At 39.3% G+C, this 21925-nt stretch overlaps 1 protein-coding gene across 1 annotated transcript in view; it reads left to right on the forward strand.

Annotated features, from left to right (window-relative positions):
• The window catches only part of gipc2 (GIPC PDZ domain containing family, member 2), a 29427-nt gene that overhangs the window by 1092 nt on the left and 6410 nt on the right, over nucleotides 1–21925 (forward strand). Inside the window, exons 2-3 of the mRNA XM_085806116.1 lie at nucleotides 16134–16319; nucleotides 21244–21424. Of these exons, the coding sequence (XP_085662242.1) occupies nucleotides 16134–16319; nucleotides 21244–21424 (367 nt within the window). The remainder of the gene's footprint in view (nucleotides 1–16133; nucleotides 16320–21243; nucleotides 21425–21925) is intronic.

The following is a 21925-nucleotide window of genomic DNA, read 5'->3' on the forward strand; positions in this document are numbered from 1 at the left end:
TTGTAGACTTTGTGCAAAGTGGACGCGGTGCTCAGGGCCCCGGATTTACCAAATAGGCTACTTGTTGTGTTGTTGTAGTTGTTGTAGTTGTTGTAGTTGTTGTAGTTGGGCCTCTCTTGACCCCCCCACCCCCACCTCCCCAATACTTTTGACTGAAGTTTCATTACACACAGAAACCAACCAGCTAGCTAGGCTACTCTCTGAAATGATCAGCTGATTAATCACTGAGATGATTCATGGTCAATGAATTGGTACCAACCAACCAATCAACCAACCAATCAACCAACCAACCAACCAACCAACCAACCAACCAACCAGTCTCTCAGATGTTGAATGTCCAGTTTTGACTGAAACTGTCAAAACCCACAGGGAGATGAGAGGCTGTAAAGTTTTCTGTCAGATTCATACACACACAAGAAACCTGGAAATATTCACCTGCAACCTACATTTTAGCATATATTTTTTAAAGATATGACTCAAAACAATTAATCAATTATCAGATAACATTTGCTGCGTATTATTATTCAATTGATTAGCTAATTGCAACTCTTAATTTTTCATGCACTGAATAATCAATCAATAACAACTGTCAGATGTAATGAGAATATTTCACATTAGCTCCTTTCCAACCAGGTAGCCTACAACCTTTAAATCTAAAACTTTCTGATGAGAGATGTCTGATTAAGAAAAATTATAGATGACATATTTTTTTCAGAATAGTTATTATATCTTTTGCTCAAAAAACCTGCGTTATTTTACTTTCTGTAACACAGGCTTACGTACGGGCTACTTGAGTAAAGAAGTTTGATTCTTCTCGGGCAGAAACGGTTTGAGCTTTTCAATCAGAGTCCTCGTCTTGTGTCATACCTAGTTTGTGTTACTGAAGGCACGCCCTGCAAACTGTCAACCCCGTCTGCACACTTTGACCCAACAACACGATTGAGAAATATGATGTGCATCCTTATAATTCAGTCACACACGGGGACATCTGACAAATCAATGTTACGTCTATTATTAGATACAGTTATTTCCCATTAGAGTCTAAATTCCTCTTGGGAAACGAGCTCAAAGCTGCACAACTAGCTACGTGAAGGTGGAAAACAAAAGCAGCTGATCTGAGTGCCTCAGACTGAGCTTAAGCTTTTTTTTTTAAAGAGAAAGACTGTGTGGCATGTTTGGCTTTTGTCAGCCTGAATATGACCAGATCGTCTGGCAGGGCAGCCGTCGTCAACCTGCATCCTCAGAGATACATTCAAGTAGTCTAATTACCACATTCAAGAAGTCTAATAACCAGATATGTCCTTGTCTAAGTGGCTGCACTGGCACATCAGAAGACTTCACATGTTTGTACATTTAATAATAGAGAGCCTCAGACTCTGTTATAGCAGAAATGAGAGTCCTTAATGAGGCTCAAACATGAACACAAGCCTATTTTCCTAAAGGTATTTGTTCCATCATGTCTGTTAGTAACATTCATTAGCACTTTCTGTCTGTGTCTAGACCTGTTCCAGTACAGAAACACCCTTACGGCATGTTCTTTTCCCCAACACTGAGTGAACACATCACCACAGAGGAGCTGCAGCAGATTTTCGATCATTATTTTAGCAGCTTGCATTTGAAAAACCCTTAATTTACTTCCAGCGCTGCTCTGCTGAAGTGTCCATGAGCAGGAACAACTGATCCTCTGGCTGCAGCTCCAGAAGGTGTTGTTGTTGCACTTGTGTCTGTTTTTTGAGCTCTGATCTTCCTGTGATGTGTTTTACAAGAGAAAACAAAACAAAACAGGAGTCAGTGAAGTGATAGGCTGCTGCTGACAGCGAAGAATGTCCGAATGGTGCCAAGCAGGTAGCAGAGAAAAGTACGCAACAATATAAACAAGTTAAGATCATGTATGCATTGCATCCTTTTGCTGCTGGTGTGTGTGAAATATGGCACAAATATTTCTGCAGAGAGACAAAGACCGAGGGAGTGTGATGTGCTATAACGTTAAGTGTCGGACTCAACAGGAAGTCCCTCGCGTCCGGCTCAGCCTCAGCCTCCAATCCAACCAGATAACCCGTCCCAGCCGCAGCCAGGCCTCGTCCCAGAGGAGCGGGGGCCTCCTCCCTCCATAAACACCATCCAGCCGCGGCGTGGTGCCCGTCTGGCTGCTGCGTCCACGCCGACTGGGTGTGACCTCGATCAGACAGGAGCAGAAATGTCTATAACTTTAATTATTTTAGAGCTATTATCAGGTGAAAAACAAAAGAAAAGCAAACAACATTACAGGAAAAGCGTCTTTCCTGTCATGCGTAATGAGGTTTTTTATTTATATATATTGATCATATCACAGTTTTAAGGTAAAGGTCAGTTTCAGTTTATTTTATTGACCAGTGCAGTCCAGTGCAGTCCTTTGTGGAAAGGTTTGCCTGCAGCTATTTCCGTGTCACTGACTGACTTGTTTGGTTTTCCGCAGCGCTGCTGTAGAGATGTTTTTACAATTTAACCGTCAAATGCAATCAGTTTATAATATGCTGAAAAGACAAATACCTGACTGCTGTTGCATCCAGACTTTGATCTTTATGACGTAGAGATAGTCCCAGTTGTAGAGCAAGCATCACATGTGTCTTTTGAAACAGGATTTTAGAAGAAAAACAGTGGAAAAACATGTAACCCAAATATTTTTATGCATCAGAGAACCTGCCAAAGGTTTATTATTGTGTATGTAGGCTGTCACCATCATGAAATATCAGTTGAAAATTAATTGCCAAGCAAATTAATTGCAAATTAATGATTTCATTGTATCTTTATGATCATTTTATTCCACTATTGTAGTATAAGCCTAAACATATATCTTATGAAGAAGAGGAAGAAGAGCCATTTATTGGCTTTGCAACTAAATCCATGTTAATGTCAGAAATTAAGTGCCTAAGTGTGACATTTCTGTTCCAGCTGTTTATACAGATGAAGAAAATGTAAACATTTTTAATCATTATGCAAAATTATAGCGATCAGCTCAAATAATTGGCAGTAACAAGGCGATTATGTAATATTTGTGACAGGCCTATGTATTATCATCATGGCTGAAACGTGGCCCTGCCTGGACACACCTGCTGCAGCTGAGACTGTTTACTTTAACAGGTGTTTTACATCTGGACAAACTTTTGTGCGTACACTACAGTCATGAAACTTTGTCAATCATTTCCAATTGCTTATAAACTCTATGAAGTCTAATTTAAAATGAAAAGACAGTTAAAGCTGTTAAAGATGTACGTCGTTTATTGAAGTAAGATCAGAAACAGAATCTAATATAAATAAGATGTACAAAAGATACAAGGTAAACATACCTTTTAACATCTAACATCTATAACATCTAAAACATTGTTAGTATCTAAATAGGAACAAGCATGAAATTCACAGGCTGGATTCCTCTTTCTTCATATACACATACTAAGTGATCAAAATATTTCCTCACACGCTTCACCAGGCCGTGGCTTTAGTTTGCTGGATTCTCACTTGTGTTTTATTCTGTCACTTTGTTTATACAAACTGTGGTGAATTAAGTGAGACGACTTGTCAAAAGCAGCTGTTTTTTTCTTATTATTAATCGTGGACGATGCAGCCGAGCAGAGCAAGAGCGTTTTAAACCTGACACTGCCTGACTCTGTGTAAATACAGATCATTAACACTTTAATCTGCAGCAGCTCAGTCGTCTCTTCTCCTGTAAATGAAACAGTCTCTCTATCTCTCTTTATTTCTCTCAGGGGGAAAAAAAAGAAAAAAACCAATGACTGTGTTGTTTGTAAAAACCAGCGGCTCTGTTGTTGACGCTGATGCTTCATGAGCACTTGGCTGAGCCTGATAGGAATTATGTAATTAACGATGGCGTTGTCTTCCTCGCTTCTGAGAGGTCACATATTTCCTCCCAAACAAGACATCGCTTTGAGTCAAAGAAGCGTGTCTCGGTCTAACTGAGGGTCTATTGTTGTGCTCCCTAATTAGACAGCAGACCTCAGAAAAACTCCAGGCCGGCCGCTTTATTTAGGAAGCAAAGCTGATGGAGAGGAATTTGTCTGAGGGGAAATAATAAAGAATAATAAAGAAAGAGCACAGATTATTATTAGTATTAATATTATTATTACAACTTTTATTTAAACTCGGAAATATATTGAGGACTTGGAGCAACCTCATTTACAATATAGCCGAGACAAAACACAAAACATTTTAGGACAAGACAAAACACAAAACATATCCGAAATACCAAAAAGTAAAAGATAAAAATTGAAAACAGAGAAGTCTAGAGTTAAAAACAGGAGCAGCTGGAGGTGAAATAAGATGCAGTTATGGATTTAAATTGTCCTAATGATAGAAGTGTGGTAAGTTTCAGATGGTTTTGCAGATTGTTCCAGGTTGCAGGTGCAACAGTATAAGAAAAACTGAACTTTATAAATTCAGTGTTAACAGAGGAAACCTGCAGTGTGAGTCAGTCCTTTGAACGTGCATGATAGAGACTTGCATTAAAAGATACTAAAAGAGATAATATAGGATTGTTATGGTAAGAGCCCAATGAGATCTCTATCTATCAGATAGATGCACATGAGTCATGTAAACCCAGGAGACACTCGTGCACGGTGCTGCAGGGTTTTTATGTGCTGTCTCTCTCTCTCGGCTCAGGTCAAAGTCTGGTTATTGTCTCTCCACGGCTCCAAGAGTTGTTTATACGTAAGGTGTGGCTCTGCAGTCACTTTGCCTCTTGTTCACCTGCTCGCCGCTCACAGAAAGCGCACGCCCATTTGCCTACAGTTTGAATAATATCTGGGCTGCGGTCGTGCTAACAAGCCACACACACATACGCAACACACACACACGTCTTGTTTTTGTTTTGCAGGTTTTCAGGCCGGTTTGCGCCTCCATGTCGCTGCTGCCAGACATTTTTTTTTTAATCGGGGGTGGGGGGGGGGGCGGGGGGATTAGGAGAAACAATCTCATTTGTTGGAGCTTGAGCCGGCCGGTTGTATTAGCTGAGCTCCTGCGCCCACTTCCTCGATGGAGTAAATAAGTAGCAGGCAAAGCAAAGGGTCAGGTGAAACTACGCCTGAGGCCACACACACTGCTGTTTACTGTCACACACTGCAGCTTTATCACTTTGTCGTCTCTGTAAGAGCAGAAAAAAGTGTTAAACATACAGTTATTGAGCTACGGTCTAATATCTATTGTACTTTTTTCATTAACAATATGCTTTATTTATTTCAGACTAACTAGTCTAGTGCAGGGGTTCTCAACTAGTCTCATTCTGGGACCCACACTTTCCCATGGTCATTAAGTCGCGACCCACTTTTATAGAATTCAAACCAATATTTTTTTTTTTAAGCCTTTAAAAACTCATTTTGCTCTTTATTGAGCAAAGTGCATTTCAGAGCACATGAATGAAACTGAGGAGGACCATGACAACTGCATGTACGGAAGTGAATAAAAAAATATCAAACTGCACAAAATGAAGACCAACAAAACAATATATTTGACTTCTAATGCATCTCTGCATTCAGAGCATGTTCACAAAAGTGAATAAATATCAAATTGTACAAAATAAAACCCACAAAACAGAACAAGATTCACTGCATTCAGGCCACGTTAATAAGAAAGTAATATCTTTGCATTCAGAGCAAATGGAGCAAATAATAAGAAAGTGAGGAGGACCATTACAACTGCATGTGTTCACGTGTCTCGTGCCTTTCAATATAAGTTATTTTTCAAAATAAAAGACATGTCCAACATCAGGTGTGCATTAAATATTATTTACTTTTTTGACCAGCTGTCCGCGACCCATCCAGAACGGGTCTAGACCCACTTTTGGGTCCTGACCCACCAGTTGAGAACCACTGGTCTAGTGTACACGAACTGATGAAGCCACTTGGATAAGGGGCAAAACGTCTTCAAAGACACAAACCAAGCCTAGAAGTATCCTTTAATGTTTGTATTGTAAAATAGATATAAACCTATACAATCTAATGCAGTTCAGTGTGATGGCTCGTCCACCTGTTACATAGTTTATAATGAAGTTTTTAAAGATGTGTTAATTCAGCTGGACTCTACTGACCTGAATTAGTGAATAGAGTGTAAATATTACTCCCTCCTCATGGTTGTAATAACCTGTAATAAATGTGCAGTTAATAATAATACCGCCTTAACTGTGTCAACCAAAGCCAGAGTCATTCAACGTCATTGTCTCTTTGTAAAGGTAGAATTTATGGCTGACGTTGATGTTGGAAGTTACATAACATGAGATAACACGTAATACACGGGGACCTAAGTCGTTCATTTTGTTTGTTTATAGTTAAAAGATTTCTTGAGAATCATGAACGTAACTTTTAAAGAGGTGATAATAAAAAAATATCTCAATTTTCCGCTGTGAGTTGATACAGGACAATATTATAATTCAGCCTTTTGTCATTTTACAGATGGAAACAACAACAAATCTCATAATTAGCTTATTATTCATATGAATTTCCTGATTTATTGTTTCGTTAAAGTCTAAAAAAAAATGTCCATCACAGGTTTCCATGGAGATGTTAAATTCTTTTGACAGTATTCAGATATTAAATGTCGTTAGTTTTGCCAGTAAATCGAGTCAATTAAATATTTTCTCATCATTAATTTGTCAGTTGATTAGTTGATTATTTTGTTTTATCAAAAAGGACCCCTGTGGTTTCCCAGGTTTATTGTTTCTACAGTATAGTGGCATATTCCTACTTGGTAGAAAAACTATTGGACCAAATTATTTCATTTGATTTTTTTTTTTTAACCATTATCTCAATGATTTTTTTTTTATTACCCGAGATGAGTCACTTATTGTCTTGTGTGTACAAGCCAGAGTGTTAAGCCAGTGTTATATTACATTAGCGCCTAATAACATGCTGTGAAAGTGTCCTGCAGCATGATTTCAGAACATGTATTTACTGGTAATTGCACTTATTACACATGTGATGAGAGAAATTGAGAATCAACTTTCCCTGTTTGCAAAAAAACCCGGCGGCTGCAAGATACAAATGTGTGAAGCAGCAGCAGAAACAGACCCCAGGTGTGTGTGTGTGTGTGTGTGTGTTCATTGCTGACTGGACTGCAACTGGTTTTATAGTGATTTAAGTGGTTGTTTACCAGCAGTGATGCAGAGGAAAGCGTTGCCACGGCACCACGGCCCAATGAACAACAACAACAGCAACAACAGCCGAGTGATTTCAGTTTTTTTACGTTGTTTTCTCCGTGGGTCGATAAGATGGTTAGAGACAAACAAGAAAACTAATCTGATCGTCTGCTGTGAGAGTAAAACGGTAGAGATATAAATGAGTTAGATGAGTCTGACCACTATGTTACCATGGAAACGTCCTGGCAGACTAGCCTGGTGCAGTTTTTCAGGATAAACCAGTGTTACAGAGTAAATCACCGCCTTTTTCCTTCGAAAGTCTTGGTTTTTTTTACTGCTGATCTCTGATCATGCATTTGCGATGGATACTTAAAGGGATAATTCAACATTTTGACAAATTGGTCCATTGCCATAATCCCTATAGTCTTAGCAGTATAGGTTCGTTACCTTTTAATTGTCGTTGCAAGCTATTTTTAGAACGGCGGAGCAGAGCTGTGAGCTGCTCAGAGCTACGCTACGGAGGCTCATGGGATTTCTTGGTTTCCCTCATCAAATATACACAATCCAACAACTCCAAAACGCTCTGGTGGACAAGTTGTGACCTGCACATTCACCACGTTATGAGATAATAACACAACGTTACGAGACAGAGTTGTTTTAGCCGAAAAACTGCCCCCGATGGAAACGCACATCAGCGGTTTTGCATGAATTTACCTCTAAAACAACTCTGCTGTGTAACGTTGTGTTATTATCTCATAGCGTGGTGAATGTGCAGGTCACAACTTGTCCACCAGAGCGTTGTGGAGTTGTTGGATTGTGTATATTTGATGAGGGAAACCAAGAAATCCCATAATGAGCCTCGGTAGCGTAGCTCTGAGCTCTGACCTGTGTGTGTGTGTGTGGATAAAGATTATCCCCTATAGTTCACAATAAGCCCGTTCTTCTCTGTCTCACCTTTACTCAACTGTCATTCCACGAAGCCTCACATCCGCACTTAGGTAAATGATTACTCGGGTTTTAAACGCTGATGAATGTGATACTGATTTCCTGTTTAAAAAGTCAGTCACGCCACAACACACACCGCTGACATCAGCAGCACTGCACCTGTCACCTGCTGAAACACCCAGCAGCAGATGAAACGAGTAGGAGTGGGGGGAAATCATTGTTTTGCAGAGCGTCTGTCTCTCTGTGCTCCTCCCGGTGTGATATTGTGTTGAATCCGTCCAACCCTCTTTCTTTTCTGACATTTAAAAAAAGAGCAGTTGAAGAGGCTGTAAATGGACAAGCAGTTCAGTTGCCAAAGAAACAGGTTTCCCGAGTTTTTAGTCACCGCTGCTTCAATTCACTCTAATTATCTACCTTCACCTGGTGCCTACCTACACACACATGCACACACACACATACACAGAGGCAGATCAATGTGTTCTCAGATTTAGCTGAAGAACCTGTATGATTGTAATATTGCATAATAATATAATATATATATATATGTGTACGTATAAATAATATCGCCTGCTTGACAAATCACTTTCATTTTGTTTGAGCTGCAAATTATTTTTCAGAGCTGCTGAACTACTTGCACCTTCCTGGAGGGATCAGATCTGTAATTGCAGCCGAGTGGTTTTGTAGCTTTGTGCTCTGGTGCAGTGAGAAAGTATTAGTTAAAAAAAATAATAATAATACTGCTTAGGAATTTGAGTAGGGTTGCAATGAGTCTGGTAATTATTGACTAATCTGTTAATTATTTTTTTTAGATTCATAACTAAATCACTAAAGCTGTTTATCATAGTTTTACAGAGCTAAAGTTCATTGTGTAAGATGAATGTAACGTAGTGTTATGTTATGTTATGTTATGTTAAATGAGAACAAGCAGCATCAAATTCTCACATTGTGGTGAGATCAAAATGATTATTTTAAAATAAAGAGTGATGCTTTAAAATCAGAAAACGACTGGTTTTCTCCAGGGAATTGGTTTTGCAAAGATAAGGTTAACAACACTCACTCCTTTACCAGTGTTACGCTAACAGGAAGTATTCAGATCATTTTGCTTACGTACATGTAAACGCATTGTAAATTAGGCCACAATGCAAAAATACACTCCATTAAAGATAAAGTCCTCATAAACCTGCAGTAACTGACTGTTCGGCCAGTGGGTTAATATGATGAGCAGCACACAAAGGAACATTATCGTCTTTTATTTATATTCATTACGATTCTGTGTAAAATAAATCCAATATTCACCTCCTTTTAGCTCTGTTGTTGGTCTCCACCTCTTCCTTCCCTGCTTTAAATGACCTATTTAGAAGTTTTGCTATTGCTGCAAAGCCCGTGTTAGCATTTACAGCTGTTTACTGAACAGTGTAGAAGAAACTTTGCAAGTTGGCATCAAACGTCAGTCCTTTACTCACCTATAGTACGCTTGGTTACGCACACACCTTTGGTGACGTTTTGCTGGTGCAACGTACATTTGCATATAGTGTGCAAGCATGTATTAAGTGGCCAAGCGTGCAGGCAGGGATACAGTATTTAGAAGCTATCGGGACATACTTGACAAGTGCAGCCTGTCATTTAAGTGTCATTGTGCACACTAGCACAACTAAATGTGTAAGCCCAACTCCGTAAGAAAAAAAAGGAAAGAAAAACACAGAGCAGGATGAAAAATTATAGTGAAAAGTTATAATCAATAGAGAACATTCATTATTATGTGATAACAGCTCAAAATGATCAGATGTAAAAGTAAACAAAGCTTAAAGAGAACAAAACTGGAATAGATAAAAGAATATAAAATATATGAGATTAAAAAGTTAAGATAGTCAAATTCATTTTATTGAAATTTATTCAATGGCATTTCCCAAACAGGCCCTCTGTTAGCATGCTAATCATCATCCAGCCCCGGCCTGTGTCATCACTTTCCGATAGCGACTCAGCATCAACTCAAATCTGCCCTGAAGAATCAGCGTTGCTCAGACTAGAGGTGTATCATCATCATCGCCTCTTGGATTACAAAGTCAAGCAACAACCACATAGCTACACCTGCACAGAAAACTTAACAAATAGCTTCTTTAAAGTGTCTAAATTGGGAGTAATCCTCATGGAGGATGTTAGTTGTTGATATACTATATGCAATACTAATCTGTAGTCACGTGTTATTTGTTAAAAAGTGTAGAAATATTGATGTAAATATGTGGCTCAGAAGTCGGTGTGTTTTGCTCCGTCCACCTCTGAGCTTTGATAAGTTAATGTGGAGCAAACGTTTGATGTTTGATGTGATAAACCACATGGTCACCTGCTGAGTCCTAATATATTAATAATATATCACATCTCCTCATCAGTGGAGTTGGTAAATTTAATTACAGTGTAGACAGTTTCCTCCCTCATTCAGTGTGTGACGTTATAATTGATAAAATGTAATACTTTTTATGAGGGTTGAACAAATTGATCGTCTGTTTAAGTGAGAGAAAAGTATTAGGTAACCCTTTTCTTTACAGGTTGCTAATTGATAATTTCAAGAAATAGCCAAGAAATATCAATTCATTGTGTAGTAATGTCAAGAAATAGCCGAGAAATAACGGTCAATTTCATAGAAATTTCATGTTTTACATAAAGACAAAAGATCACATATGTTTTTCATGCTTTGAATTTTTTGGGAAAGGCCAGAATTTTTCTCCACTAAGTCCTGCCAGTGACCAATATTTCTGGGCTATTTCTACACAATCAATCGTTATTTCTTGGCAATACAGTATTTCTCAACATTACTATGAAATTGACCATTATTTCTAGGCTATTTCTAGACATTATGACACAATTAATTATTATTTCTTGGCTAAATCCTGACATTATCACATAATTAGCGGCCTGTAGCTAAATAAAAGTGTTACCTAATACTTTTCTCTTACTTAAACAGACGATCAATTTGTTAAACCTTCATAATAATCGGCTCTAGGGATGTCACGATTACTTGTTTGCACAATTAATCAATTAATTAATTGATCGTAAAGATTCCTAAATACCGTCACTTTCACAAAAATTTCATGTTGGAACGTTATTGGCAGATGTGGCGCAAAAATAAAGTTAAATGCACAGATACTGGTGGTCCATTTAACTAATGTAACATTGAATTGGTAGGAATTTAAATGTTAGCGTGTCATTTATAATAAAAACATAAAGCAAAACAAAACAAAAAACGATTAAAATAAACGCAAACATTTGGTATAGATGACAATTTATGACCTGAATATTTCAAATGTTTCCCCTGTGGATTAAGAATTGGTCATACAGTAATAGATACTTGAAATATTTTGTGTAAACAGTGAGTGTTGTAATTATATTTTGACTATATTTGATTTTTTTACACATTCATAGTGTTGTGAAATTAATTAATGCATAATAATCGTGATAATCGTAACACCGTGATTATTTCTCTGACAATAATCGTACCAAGAAAATTTATAATCGTGATGACATCCCTAATCGGCTCTATATACTCAACTTATTTATTTACATTCATGTCGTGTGTTTGTGTTTGTGTTTGTCCTTCTGAAGCTCTGACCCGTGAGCTGCAGCTCTGCCACCGGTGATGCTGCTGAACAGATTGCAGAGCCTCTCCTCTCACTTGCCCTTGTCTGTGTCGTAGCTAATCAGTTTTTCGTTCAGTGTGTGTTGTTGTCGTCAGTGGGAGGTGTAGTAGTCTGTCTGTGTGTGTGTGTGTGTGTTGGCTACACCCGGCCGGCTGTGTGAACGCGCTGTGGCTGTCGGCCCAGCAGGAGGAGAAGAGAGGAGAAGAGAGGAGAGCTGAGAGCTGAGTTGCAGAGAAGAGAAGCGGCTTAATGCAGTCGGCCGCCTTGGAAACCGGGTGTAGGCGTCCACTGCTGTTACTCCCACTCACTCCTGGGTAATGCCCTGGCCTGGAGGTGTTGGTGTGGGGAGGGAGGAAGGGAGGAAGGGAGGGAGGGTCTGTTATTATGGAAAAACAAAAGAGGAGACCGCACACTTAAGCTCCCTTTATGTGATTTTATTTAGCACAACGTCATCCAACAATATCAGCAACGTTTCGAGTGTAGGCTACTGCTCTTCTTCAGACTAACTCATACATACATACAGGACGCCACGTTTTTGGGTCACATGATGAGTCACATGATCAGGGAAATATTATATCACCAGTAAAAGCCCTGTGGCAAGTAGAAAAGTAGAAAAGGACATAGAAAATATACACATATACAATATACCAGTGTTTCTCAACTGGTGGGTCGGGACCCAAAAGTGGGTCGCGGACCCGTTCTGGATGGGTCGCAGACAGCTGGTCAAAAAAGTAAAGAATATTTAATGCACATCTGATGTTGGACATGTCTTTTATTTTGAAAAATAACTTATATTGAAAGGCACGAGACACGTGAACACATGCAGTTGTAATGGTCCTCCTCACTTTCTTATTATTTGCTCTGAATGCAAAGATATCAGTTTCTTATTAATGTGGCCTGAATGCAGTGAATCTTGTTTTGTTTTGTGGGTCTTTATTTTGTGCAATTTGATATTTATTCACTTTTGTGAACATGCTCTGAATGCAGAGATGCATTAGAAGTAGGGCTGTCAAACGATTAATTTTTCTAATCGCGATTAATCGCATTTTTTCCATAGTTAACTCGCGATTAATCTCTATTAAAAATATTATATATGGCGCTTTGGACTTTCAACACTCCAAAGTGTTATAATCTCTAGACAAACAACTTTTAGACCAGACCTAGCAGGCCTACCTAATCATGATGCATGATGCATGAAACTCACACAGAATTGAAACGAATTGCATCCAGTGGAAATTGCCTGTTAGTTGCTACACCTCTGCCTGGCCATGTGCATTTGTTGACAACAGAAGCCGTCAAAAAATCAATACATCGCCACTTGCATTTGTTGACAACAAAGCCGTCAAAAAATCAATGGATGGAGCTGTGGATATATGTTAGACTGTGTATATTTGTGTAGCAACCAACTTGAAGGTGCCTTACCGCCACCTACTGGACTGGAGGTCCCACACTCCAGTCCTCCAGTCCAGCAGACAGAGGACAAAATGGGCCGCGATTAACCGCGATTAAAAAATTTAATCGCGTTAATTTTTTTAATTAATCTCATCGCGATTAACGCGTTAACTCTGACAGCCCTAATTAGAAGTCAAATATATCGTTTTGTTGGTCTCCATTTTGTGCAGTTTGATATTTTTTTATTCACTTCCGTACATGCAAAATGAGTTTTTAAAAGCTTTAAAAAAAAAAAATCTTGGTTTGAATTCCTTAAAAGTGGGTCGCGACTTAATGACCATGGGAAAATGTGGGTCCCAGAGTGAGACTAGTTGAGAACCCCTGCAATATACAGTAATATGTCAAAATACAAAGAACTCCATAATTTAAACTAAATCGCAAAAAAAAGCACATAAAGGGAGCTTGTTTTTGAGGCCAGCACCTTTTTGGATGTGCGCGACCTTTCTACTTTTTGTAGGGTCTGTTATGGGAAAAAGAAAGGAAGAGAGCGGCATCAGTGCAGCTACAGTAGTACAACCCCCTCTCCTCCTCTCCTCCTCTCCTCCTCTCCCTCTCCCTCTCCATCCTCTGTCCTCCAGTTTCTCCCTCCTCCTCCTCCTCCTCCTCCTCCTGCAGTGGCCTCCTCTCTCTCCATTATAATCCCATTCTTTATTAGTCTGGTATCCCAAGGCAACGCATGAGGCCTACTTACTGTGTGTCCGTAAACAGCGCCAGGAAAAAATAAAAAGCCCCCCCTCCGCCCTCCCAAACAAGGCAGTCCCCTCGATCGCAGCCAGCCGGACGGAGTGACTGATTGGTGCACAAAGGTCATCGTCCTCCTGGTGAAGCAGCACGATCCAATCCCTCCTGCACCCGGAAGTCAGACAGCTACATACAGTAATAATCCTGGCTCGGTATTTTCTCCAAGCCCCTTTCTAGGAAGCTGGACTCACAGTTACTTTTACTTTATTTGTTTGTTTGAATGGGACAGTGCTAGGGTTGCAAAGGGGTGGAAAATTTCCAGTAAATTTCCAGAAACTTTCCATGGGAAGTTAATCTGGGGAATTTTGGAAATAATCCAAATTGCTAACCCTTCCATGGGAATTATGGAAATTAATGCGAATCATGGAAATGTATGGGAATTATTGGGAATTTATGGGAATTAACTGGAAATTGGGGGTAATTAATTTAAGCAAACTGTATCATATCCAAACATAAATGTAAATATTTAGTTGTGTCATAAGCAGACATCCATGCAAAATAATACAATTAAAAAAACACATTTCAACAGATTTCACACAATTAGAAGAGGGATGCATGACTTGTGTTGTTTACATCCTCATCATCATGTGCATATCTGAGTAGATTTTATCTGAGTCGCACGTTTGATAAATGACAGTTAAAGTGGAGCTTGTAAACGTCCTGTTAATGTGGTGTAACTGTTCTGTCCAGGTGAGTTGGAGCTGAATAAATGATTCACAGCCAGCCCAGTCTCCTCCTCCTCTTCGTCCTGGGTTTCACCCTCGTCGTCCCCTCTGTCTGTTTTAAAGTGCTGGTGGTAAATCTGGCTTCTTGTCGTGTATCGAGTTCTGTTCTGGCCGATCGCATTTCCTTCTCCCGTGACCTGCCAAGAAAGAAGACGGACGGCCGCGGCAGCCGCAAAGGTGTGAAGCCAGATTTCTGCATTTCTGGCACAGCAGCAAAGGTCAACCCCCCCCCCCCCCCCGGCTAAAAACAAAAAAACAAACAGACGGGTGACACCCTGCACATAACTGCATAACTTAGCCTGTTGCAATCAAGACAGAGCTCCCAGATGATTCCTGCATTTAGCTCCGTGACGCAGCACTTATTTTTGAATCCGGCTTCGTTTTCACACCGAGACTGAAAACACATTCTTCTTTTTCTTCTTTTGATTGTGTTTAAAACTGACAACACCACCACCACCCATCCCCTTCCATAAAACACTGGACAGTCTTAAAAGTACTTTCAGTCACAGATACAGACTCCCCCGCTGCTCAAGAGAGCGATATAAACATTCATTCATACCCACTGCAATACAGCTGTACAACTCCTCAATCTGATTAATTAATTCAGTCACCATAAGCATCCTGGACCCAGCACTTCTTTAACTTCTTAACTTTTTAACCTTCTACACGCATCTCGTATTCATATATTGATTTCTTTTTTTATTCTGGGTTTTAGTACGCTATGTGTTTTTATGTCTTCATGTATTTTTACTCAGTGTTTGTGATCTGTGTTGTTGTCTGTGTTGTCTTGCTGCTGCTCTGTGACATTTTGAATTTCCCCTCGGGGATTAAAGCAGAAGTAAGCGATATTTTTGTGTTAATATAAGTCTTAAATAGTTGTATCTTCCGACAGCAATCACTTCTATAGAGTGTTTGGTCTGTAACACGGGTCTGTCAGTCACTCTGCTCTGCTCTGAGCCGAGGAGAAAACTTTTCTCGTATCCTACAAGTTTTATCCAATGAGGAGAGAGAACGGCATAAAGGGGCAGTCCTCTCTGTGTGTGCAGCCAAGGGATGCGCGTGAATGTGGTGACGTAGGGACGAGGACCAATAGATCCATGACGAGGGCGGGGGCTGCTAACTCCATCGGCTGACAAGACGTTATGGTGCGTTCAAGGCAGCCCGTAACTCGTGTTTTTCCGACCTGTGAAGTGGTACCAGTTCGATCTGGTACGAGTTCACTGGTCAGAAGTTACGAGTGGCCGTTATAGTGACTTTCACAGGTAAAACAGGTCGGAGAAACACGAGTGGGTTGCCTGGAACGCTACAAAGTCGTAAGTCGTGACTTGAAGCTGTAATTTACGGTTTCAAAAGCCTGCCTGGAACGCAGCATTAGCCAAAACCACCAGATCGCTTACTTCTGCTTTAAATAAAGTATTTCTAATTTCTAATTTCTAAAAGATAGCAGATCATCCGAGGTGTTTTGTCTTTTCTCTTTCATATCTGTTAACGTCCTGTCTGTGTGTGTGCATCTGCTAGATCCTGTTCTGCACCCTGAACACCCACAAGATCGACATGGAGAAGCTGCTGGGGGGCCAGATCGGCCTGGAGGACTTCATCTTCGCCCACATCAAGGGGCTCAAGAAGGAAGTAGAAGTTTACAAATCTGAGGACGCCCTCGGCCTCACCATCACCGACAACGGAGCGGGCTACGCTTTCATAAAGGTGAGGAGGACAGAGAGAGGGGACATGATCTCAACGAAAGAGACAAAGAAAGAAAGGGAAGAAGCTAATTTGGTTGTGGTTTTGTGGTTTGGATTTCACAAGATGTTCGACTGAAGTTTTGGTGCAAATTAACACAGGATAGCAAAAGATTCATCCTTCCTGTGATGTGTTCAGATCAGATCAGATCAGATCAGAAAAACTTTATTAATCCCTGGGGGGAAATTGAAATGTCAAAGCAGCCACAACAAACAACAGAACAAAAACTAAGAAAGAAAGAAAGAAAGAAAGAAAGAAAGAAAGAAAGAAAGAAAGAAAGAAAGAAAGAAAGAAAGAAAGAAAGGCAGTGCAAAAAATAAAAAATGAAGAAATATAAATGTAAGTATAAAAAGGACAGTACAACTATTAACATTGGCACTAATTTGATAATCAAAGGAGAAGGAAGAGCGCGCACACAAAAGAAGAAAAAAAGTCTGGAGGTGCTCGGCAAACGATTTAAAAAGAACAAGAAGTCAGCAACACTCAGTGTCCTTCTTGTTCTTTTTACTAATTTGATAATATCTTGTAAATAAGTTTTTATCAGGTAGAAACTACAGATGAAAATTAGCCTTTTAGCTAACTCGGGTACATTTACTTTTGTTTTTTACAATGTTTTATTGATGCCCCTTTTCAAATAAACTAATAAATAAAGAAATAAATAAAAGAAAGGTGCTGTGTTCCTATAACCAGGGCCGGCCCCTGGCATAAACACTGTATGCGGTTGTTTAGGGCCACAGCCGTTAGGTGGGGGGCCACATGATCAGAAAGGTACCGGGGTTCGTCAAGTCATTTAAACATCCTGAGGTCTGCACGTGCACGCTATGAGCTTTATGTAATTTGAAGTCAATATTCAGCTTCTTTTATCTCACATTTGAGACATTTGGTGAAAATAGAACGGCAGAATGACAACATTTGTGCTCAAAAAGCAATCTTACAAAATTTCATTTTAGACTTGTTTTCTACACTTATCTATTACTGTATTCATATCCTATTTCAAGCACCAAAACAGTTCATTCTCATGACTGAAGGTGTGTTTTCACAAGGGATTTGAAATTTTTCAAAAAGCAGACCTCTAATTTCCAGCATTTGGCCTAAATTATTTCTTTCTACAGTGTTCTAGGACAAATTGGCCTCAGTGTGCTTACAGCGGAGGTTCTAATATTTAGACATAAAACACTTGAGTATTGTTACATCTGCAAGTATCTTAAAAAGATAAATTTAAGAAAGTATGTAAAAGTCGAGAAAATGGCCTCAAACCTCAGAGGGCATAAACACGTCTGTATTCAGTTTTAACCAGTGATTTGGTGTTTGCGCTTAGAGTGCAGGGCCACAAACAAAAATCTTGTTTAGGGGGCCACCAAAGTCCTAGAGCCGACCCTGCCTATAAGTGCAAAAACAGTGTGTGTAGGTCTGGCCCTGCTGGATGCATTGAAGAGTCACCACAGCTGTAGAGAGAGCGGTTTAGTTTACTCAGTCATTATCAGCTCCATCCAGTTGATTCATTCTTCTCAGAAACTCCCTCATCAATAAAAATGTTTCTATCCATTCATCCGCTCTGATCCCAGGAGATCAGCAGCTCCACACTCGGCTCCGTCTGGCACCAACAATGGTGCCACACAGTGAAAATCACCCATTTTAAATATTTGATGTGGCCACGAACTGACCTGCACTGCTGCCGCACCATTAATGTTTTATCAGCAGTGGTGCAACTCATTATTGGAATAATTTAGTTAGAAATATAAATAAATCTACGATAACGATGAGTGCTGCTGCTGCTTATCACGGGTTACCAGAGTGCAAAGGTGTTGTGTGTGTGTGTGTGTGTGGGGGGGGTTTGTTATGGTGCAGCAACAAATGACAAACTGCTCACATGTGCCATCATGTGACTCTGAGGCTGCACTGCATCCTGACAACCTGACACACACACACACACACACACACACACACACACACACACACACACACACACACACACACACACACACACACACACACACACACACACACAGACACACACACAACAACAACAAAGCCTCAGGTCAGGGCTGTGATGCTGTTGAATGAAGTGAGAAATGACAAAGATGCCGCATCCCTGAGTGGGTTAAACCGAATGTTGAATGTCTGGAAAGTGAAGTTTCTGTAGCTTTAGCTGCATGAACATCCAGCTTCATGCAGCGTCTCATTTACACATTTACACCGTTTTACAGCTGCTCCTGCTCCACAAAATTGACCAAATATGATTATAGGGCAAAATTGCATTTGAAAACTTTATAATTTACTGTAATATCAGACTCGTTTTTAAATGTCTTCATAACTGTGTATCAGCCCTGTTTTCTGCACTGATAAAAAGACGCTGTAGCTCAAGCCGAGTAAACACACGAGCCTCCCACAATGGCGACTGCATTGTTCCCAAGTGTACAACATCATTTGGACAGTCTGCCTTCTCAATAAAAGGGGTTAGTTAACCTATGGAACACTTTACCCACTCACCTGAAACTGGAGACTGACACAAACTCCTTTAACAGAGGATTAAAAGCAAAACAACAATGCTCACATGTATAAATATGGACGTTTTCAGTGTTACTATTTTTACTGTTAGGATCATGATTTCTGTTCGCTCAATCTCCTCTCGTTGATCTTGTGCTCTGTATTTTTTAGTCTGCTACTGTCATGATGTAGTGTCATGCACTTGGTTTTATCTTATACTGTTGATTTATGTTCTGTATTTTTAGATTAGCCGCCTATGGACTGGTGTTGAAAATTAGCACTTGTGCTGAACACACTCAAGCAAAGCATCTGGTCTGTCCACTGGAACAGTCTCAATGTATTTGTGATGTCCATATCAAATAAAATAAACATAACATAACATAATATAGGACAGTACATGAAGCATTTATAGGTGCAGTTTCCATCTCGAACTGGGAAAAAAAAGAAAATGTATTGAAATGAACTATTTTAATGAATTTATTTTATATTATACCCCCCCCCCGGCCGTTCAGTCTGTGGTGCAGATGTTCCTGAGCTGCATTTGCATCACAATTGTGTGCTTTTTTTTTTTTTTTAGAAAAAAAGCTTTAATGGGGTGCTCGTTGGTCGAGTGGTTAAGAGCGAGTCCCATGTTGCAGTGATCACCGGATCAATTCCTGATTGGACTGTGCTGATCTGGACTGTGTGTCATTCCCACAGTCTCTCTCCCCACTTCCCTATCTATCAATTCATACTAATATAATAATATAATATACTATCCTATTAATTAATGCCAAAAATGCCCACAAAATATCTTTAAAAAAAAAAAGAAAGAAAAGAAAGCTTTTCATGTCCCATCCAACAAATAAATCTTATCTGAGCTCTCTGTTGAAGCTTATTTAATAATAATATATTATCTTGTGTTCTGCTGAGTCGAGCGGTTTCACAGCAGTGGACTTACAAACAAGAAAAAAAAAAGATTATATTGGCTAATACACACTCACACACACACACTTGTTTGTTCGCTCTCTTGTTTTGATCTCTGTGCGCCTGGAAAGAAACAACAAACCTCAAACTGACCTCTTTTTTTATGTAGCTCTTTACACTTTCGCTGTCTTTTTAATTCTATATATATATTCGGTAACACTTTAGATTAGGGAACACATATTTACCATTAACTAGGTGCTTATTAATATGCATATACTGTAAGTAGCTTACTAGCTCCTTATTAGTAATTATTAAGCACGTATTAACACCTTATTCTACATAGCCTTATTCTACCTCTATTACACCATGAATTAATATTTTTCCTGATATTAACTCCTAATTATCGCTTATTCATTGTAAATTAATGCATTAATGCTATACTAATTCAGAGTGATAAGGAAGAATTACTGTTCTTGTGCTACTGCCCCTGTACAAGGCCCCAATAATAACCCACTGGTTATCCACACCATTATTCAGAAACAACAATGCATTAATTTACAATGAATAAGCGATAATTAGGAGTTAATATCAGGAAAAATCTTAATTCATGGTGTAATAGAGGTAGAATATGTAGAATAAGCAGGGCCGTTGTATAGGGGAGAAGGGTGATGATAATTCTAGGGGCCCAGCGCCCAGTGGGGCCCATAAAAAACCCCAGTAGTCTAATCTTTGTATGACTGATTTATTCTGCGTAAGACCCTGACTAATACTCATAGTACACTGTAAAAACTCAACATCTTTCCAAGAATATTTGTCTTATTTCTTGTCCAAATGTCTCATTTCTAGCCAAAGCTAATCTCTTTCCACTTAAAATAAGACTCATAACCTAAAAATTAACTTGTTTTTAGATCATTTTCACTGTTTCAAACAAATTTTCACTTGAAATAAGTAGAAAAATCTGCCAGTGAAAGCATGTTTTTGTGCTTGTAATAAGGAAGAAAAACTTGTTCCATTATCAGATTTTTTCTACTTATTCCAAGTGAAAATATGCTTGAAAGGAGTAAAAAGTGTCTAAAAACAAGCTACTTTTAATATGATGTGTCTTATTTTAAATATAATGATATTTGTTTTGACTAGAAATTACATTTTGACCAGAAATAAGACAAATATTCTTGGTAAGATACTTGAGTTTTTGCAGTGTAATGCTGCATTAGCATCAAAACAAAGTAGGCTAAATAATACATGATAATACATACGTAGTCTAAGAAAAAAAAAACTGGAAAAGTTAGAGGGAGGGGCCCACTTTAGTATTCTTTAAGGGGACCAGAATTCCTAGCAACGGCCCTGAGAATAAGGTGTTAATACGTGCTTAATAATGACTAATAAGGAGCTAGTAAGCTACTTATATGCATATTAATAAGCACCTAGTTAATGGTGAATATGTGTTACCATATATTCATGTCATGATGACTGACGACGTCTTGTTTTCCTGCAGCGCATCAAAGAGGGCAGCGTCGTGGACGGGGTGAAGGTGATCTGCGTGGGCGACCACGTCGAGTGCATCAACGGACGCAACATCGTCGGGACGCGGCATTACGAGGTCGCGCGCATGCTCAAAGATCTTCCCCGAGACCGACCCTTCACCCTCAAACTGGTGGAGCCCATGAAGGCCTTCGGTGAGTGAGACGCAGTAGTCCAGTAATTTTAAGCCAAAAAAAGGGGTCAACGTTAAACAAATTGCAACAGAAGCAAACTCAACTGATTTTGTATCCTCAGCATGTCCTGAGTGAGGGAAAAAAAGCCCCGAAGAATCCCATTAGGGGAAAGTTATCCCAAAACATATCCCATTTATACAAAAAAAAAATTTCACGTGAATAGGGTAAAATTTTTAACCTTTAGATATCTCCATGAAAATTACTGAGTTGATTACTTACATTAAGACAAACAAAAAATGTATTACAAGTTTTTTGAAAGTCTTTGTTAACATGAGCAAATTTGCATACATTTGTATAAATTTGCATAAATTCCACCGTTTTGACGGCACATGTGTATATGAAGTTGCTGTGGTGGTACCGGCATGGAAATTGGAATGAGTTGACTCCATCGGTCAACCAACAAGTTGACCACTTTAAATTTCAAGATGACTGCAATTTTTCAAGACAGCCACATCCTTAGTA

The sequence above is a fragment of the Trachurus japonicus genome, chromosome 17, assembly GCF_045865225.1.
Source record: "Trachurus japonicus isolate A0001 chromosome 17, Traja_1.0".
In the NCBI taxonomy this organism is placed as follows: Eukaryota; Metazoa; Chordata; class Actinopteri; order Carangiformes; family Carangidae; genus Trachurus; species Trachurus japonicus.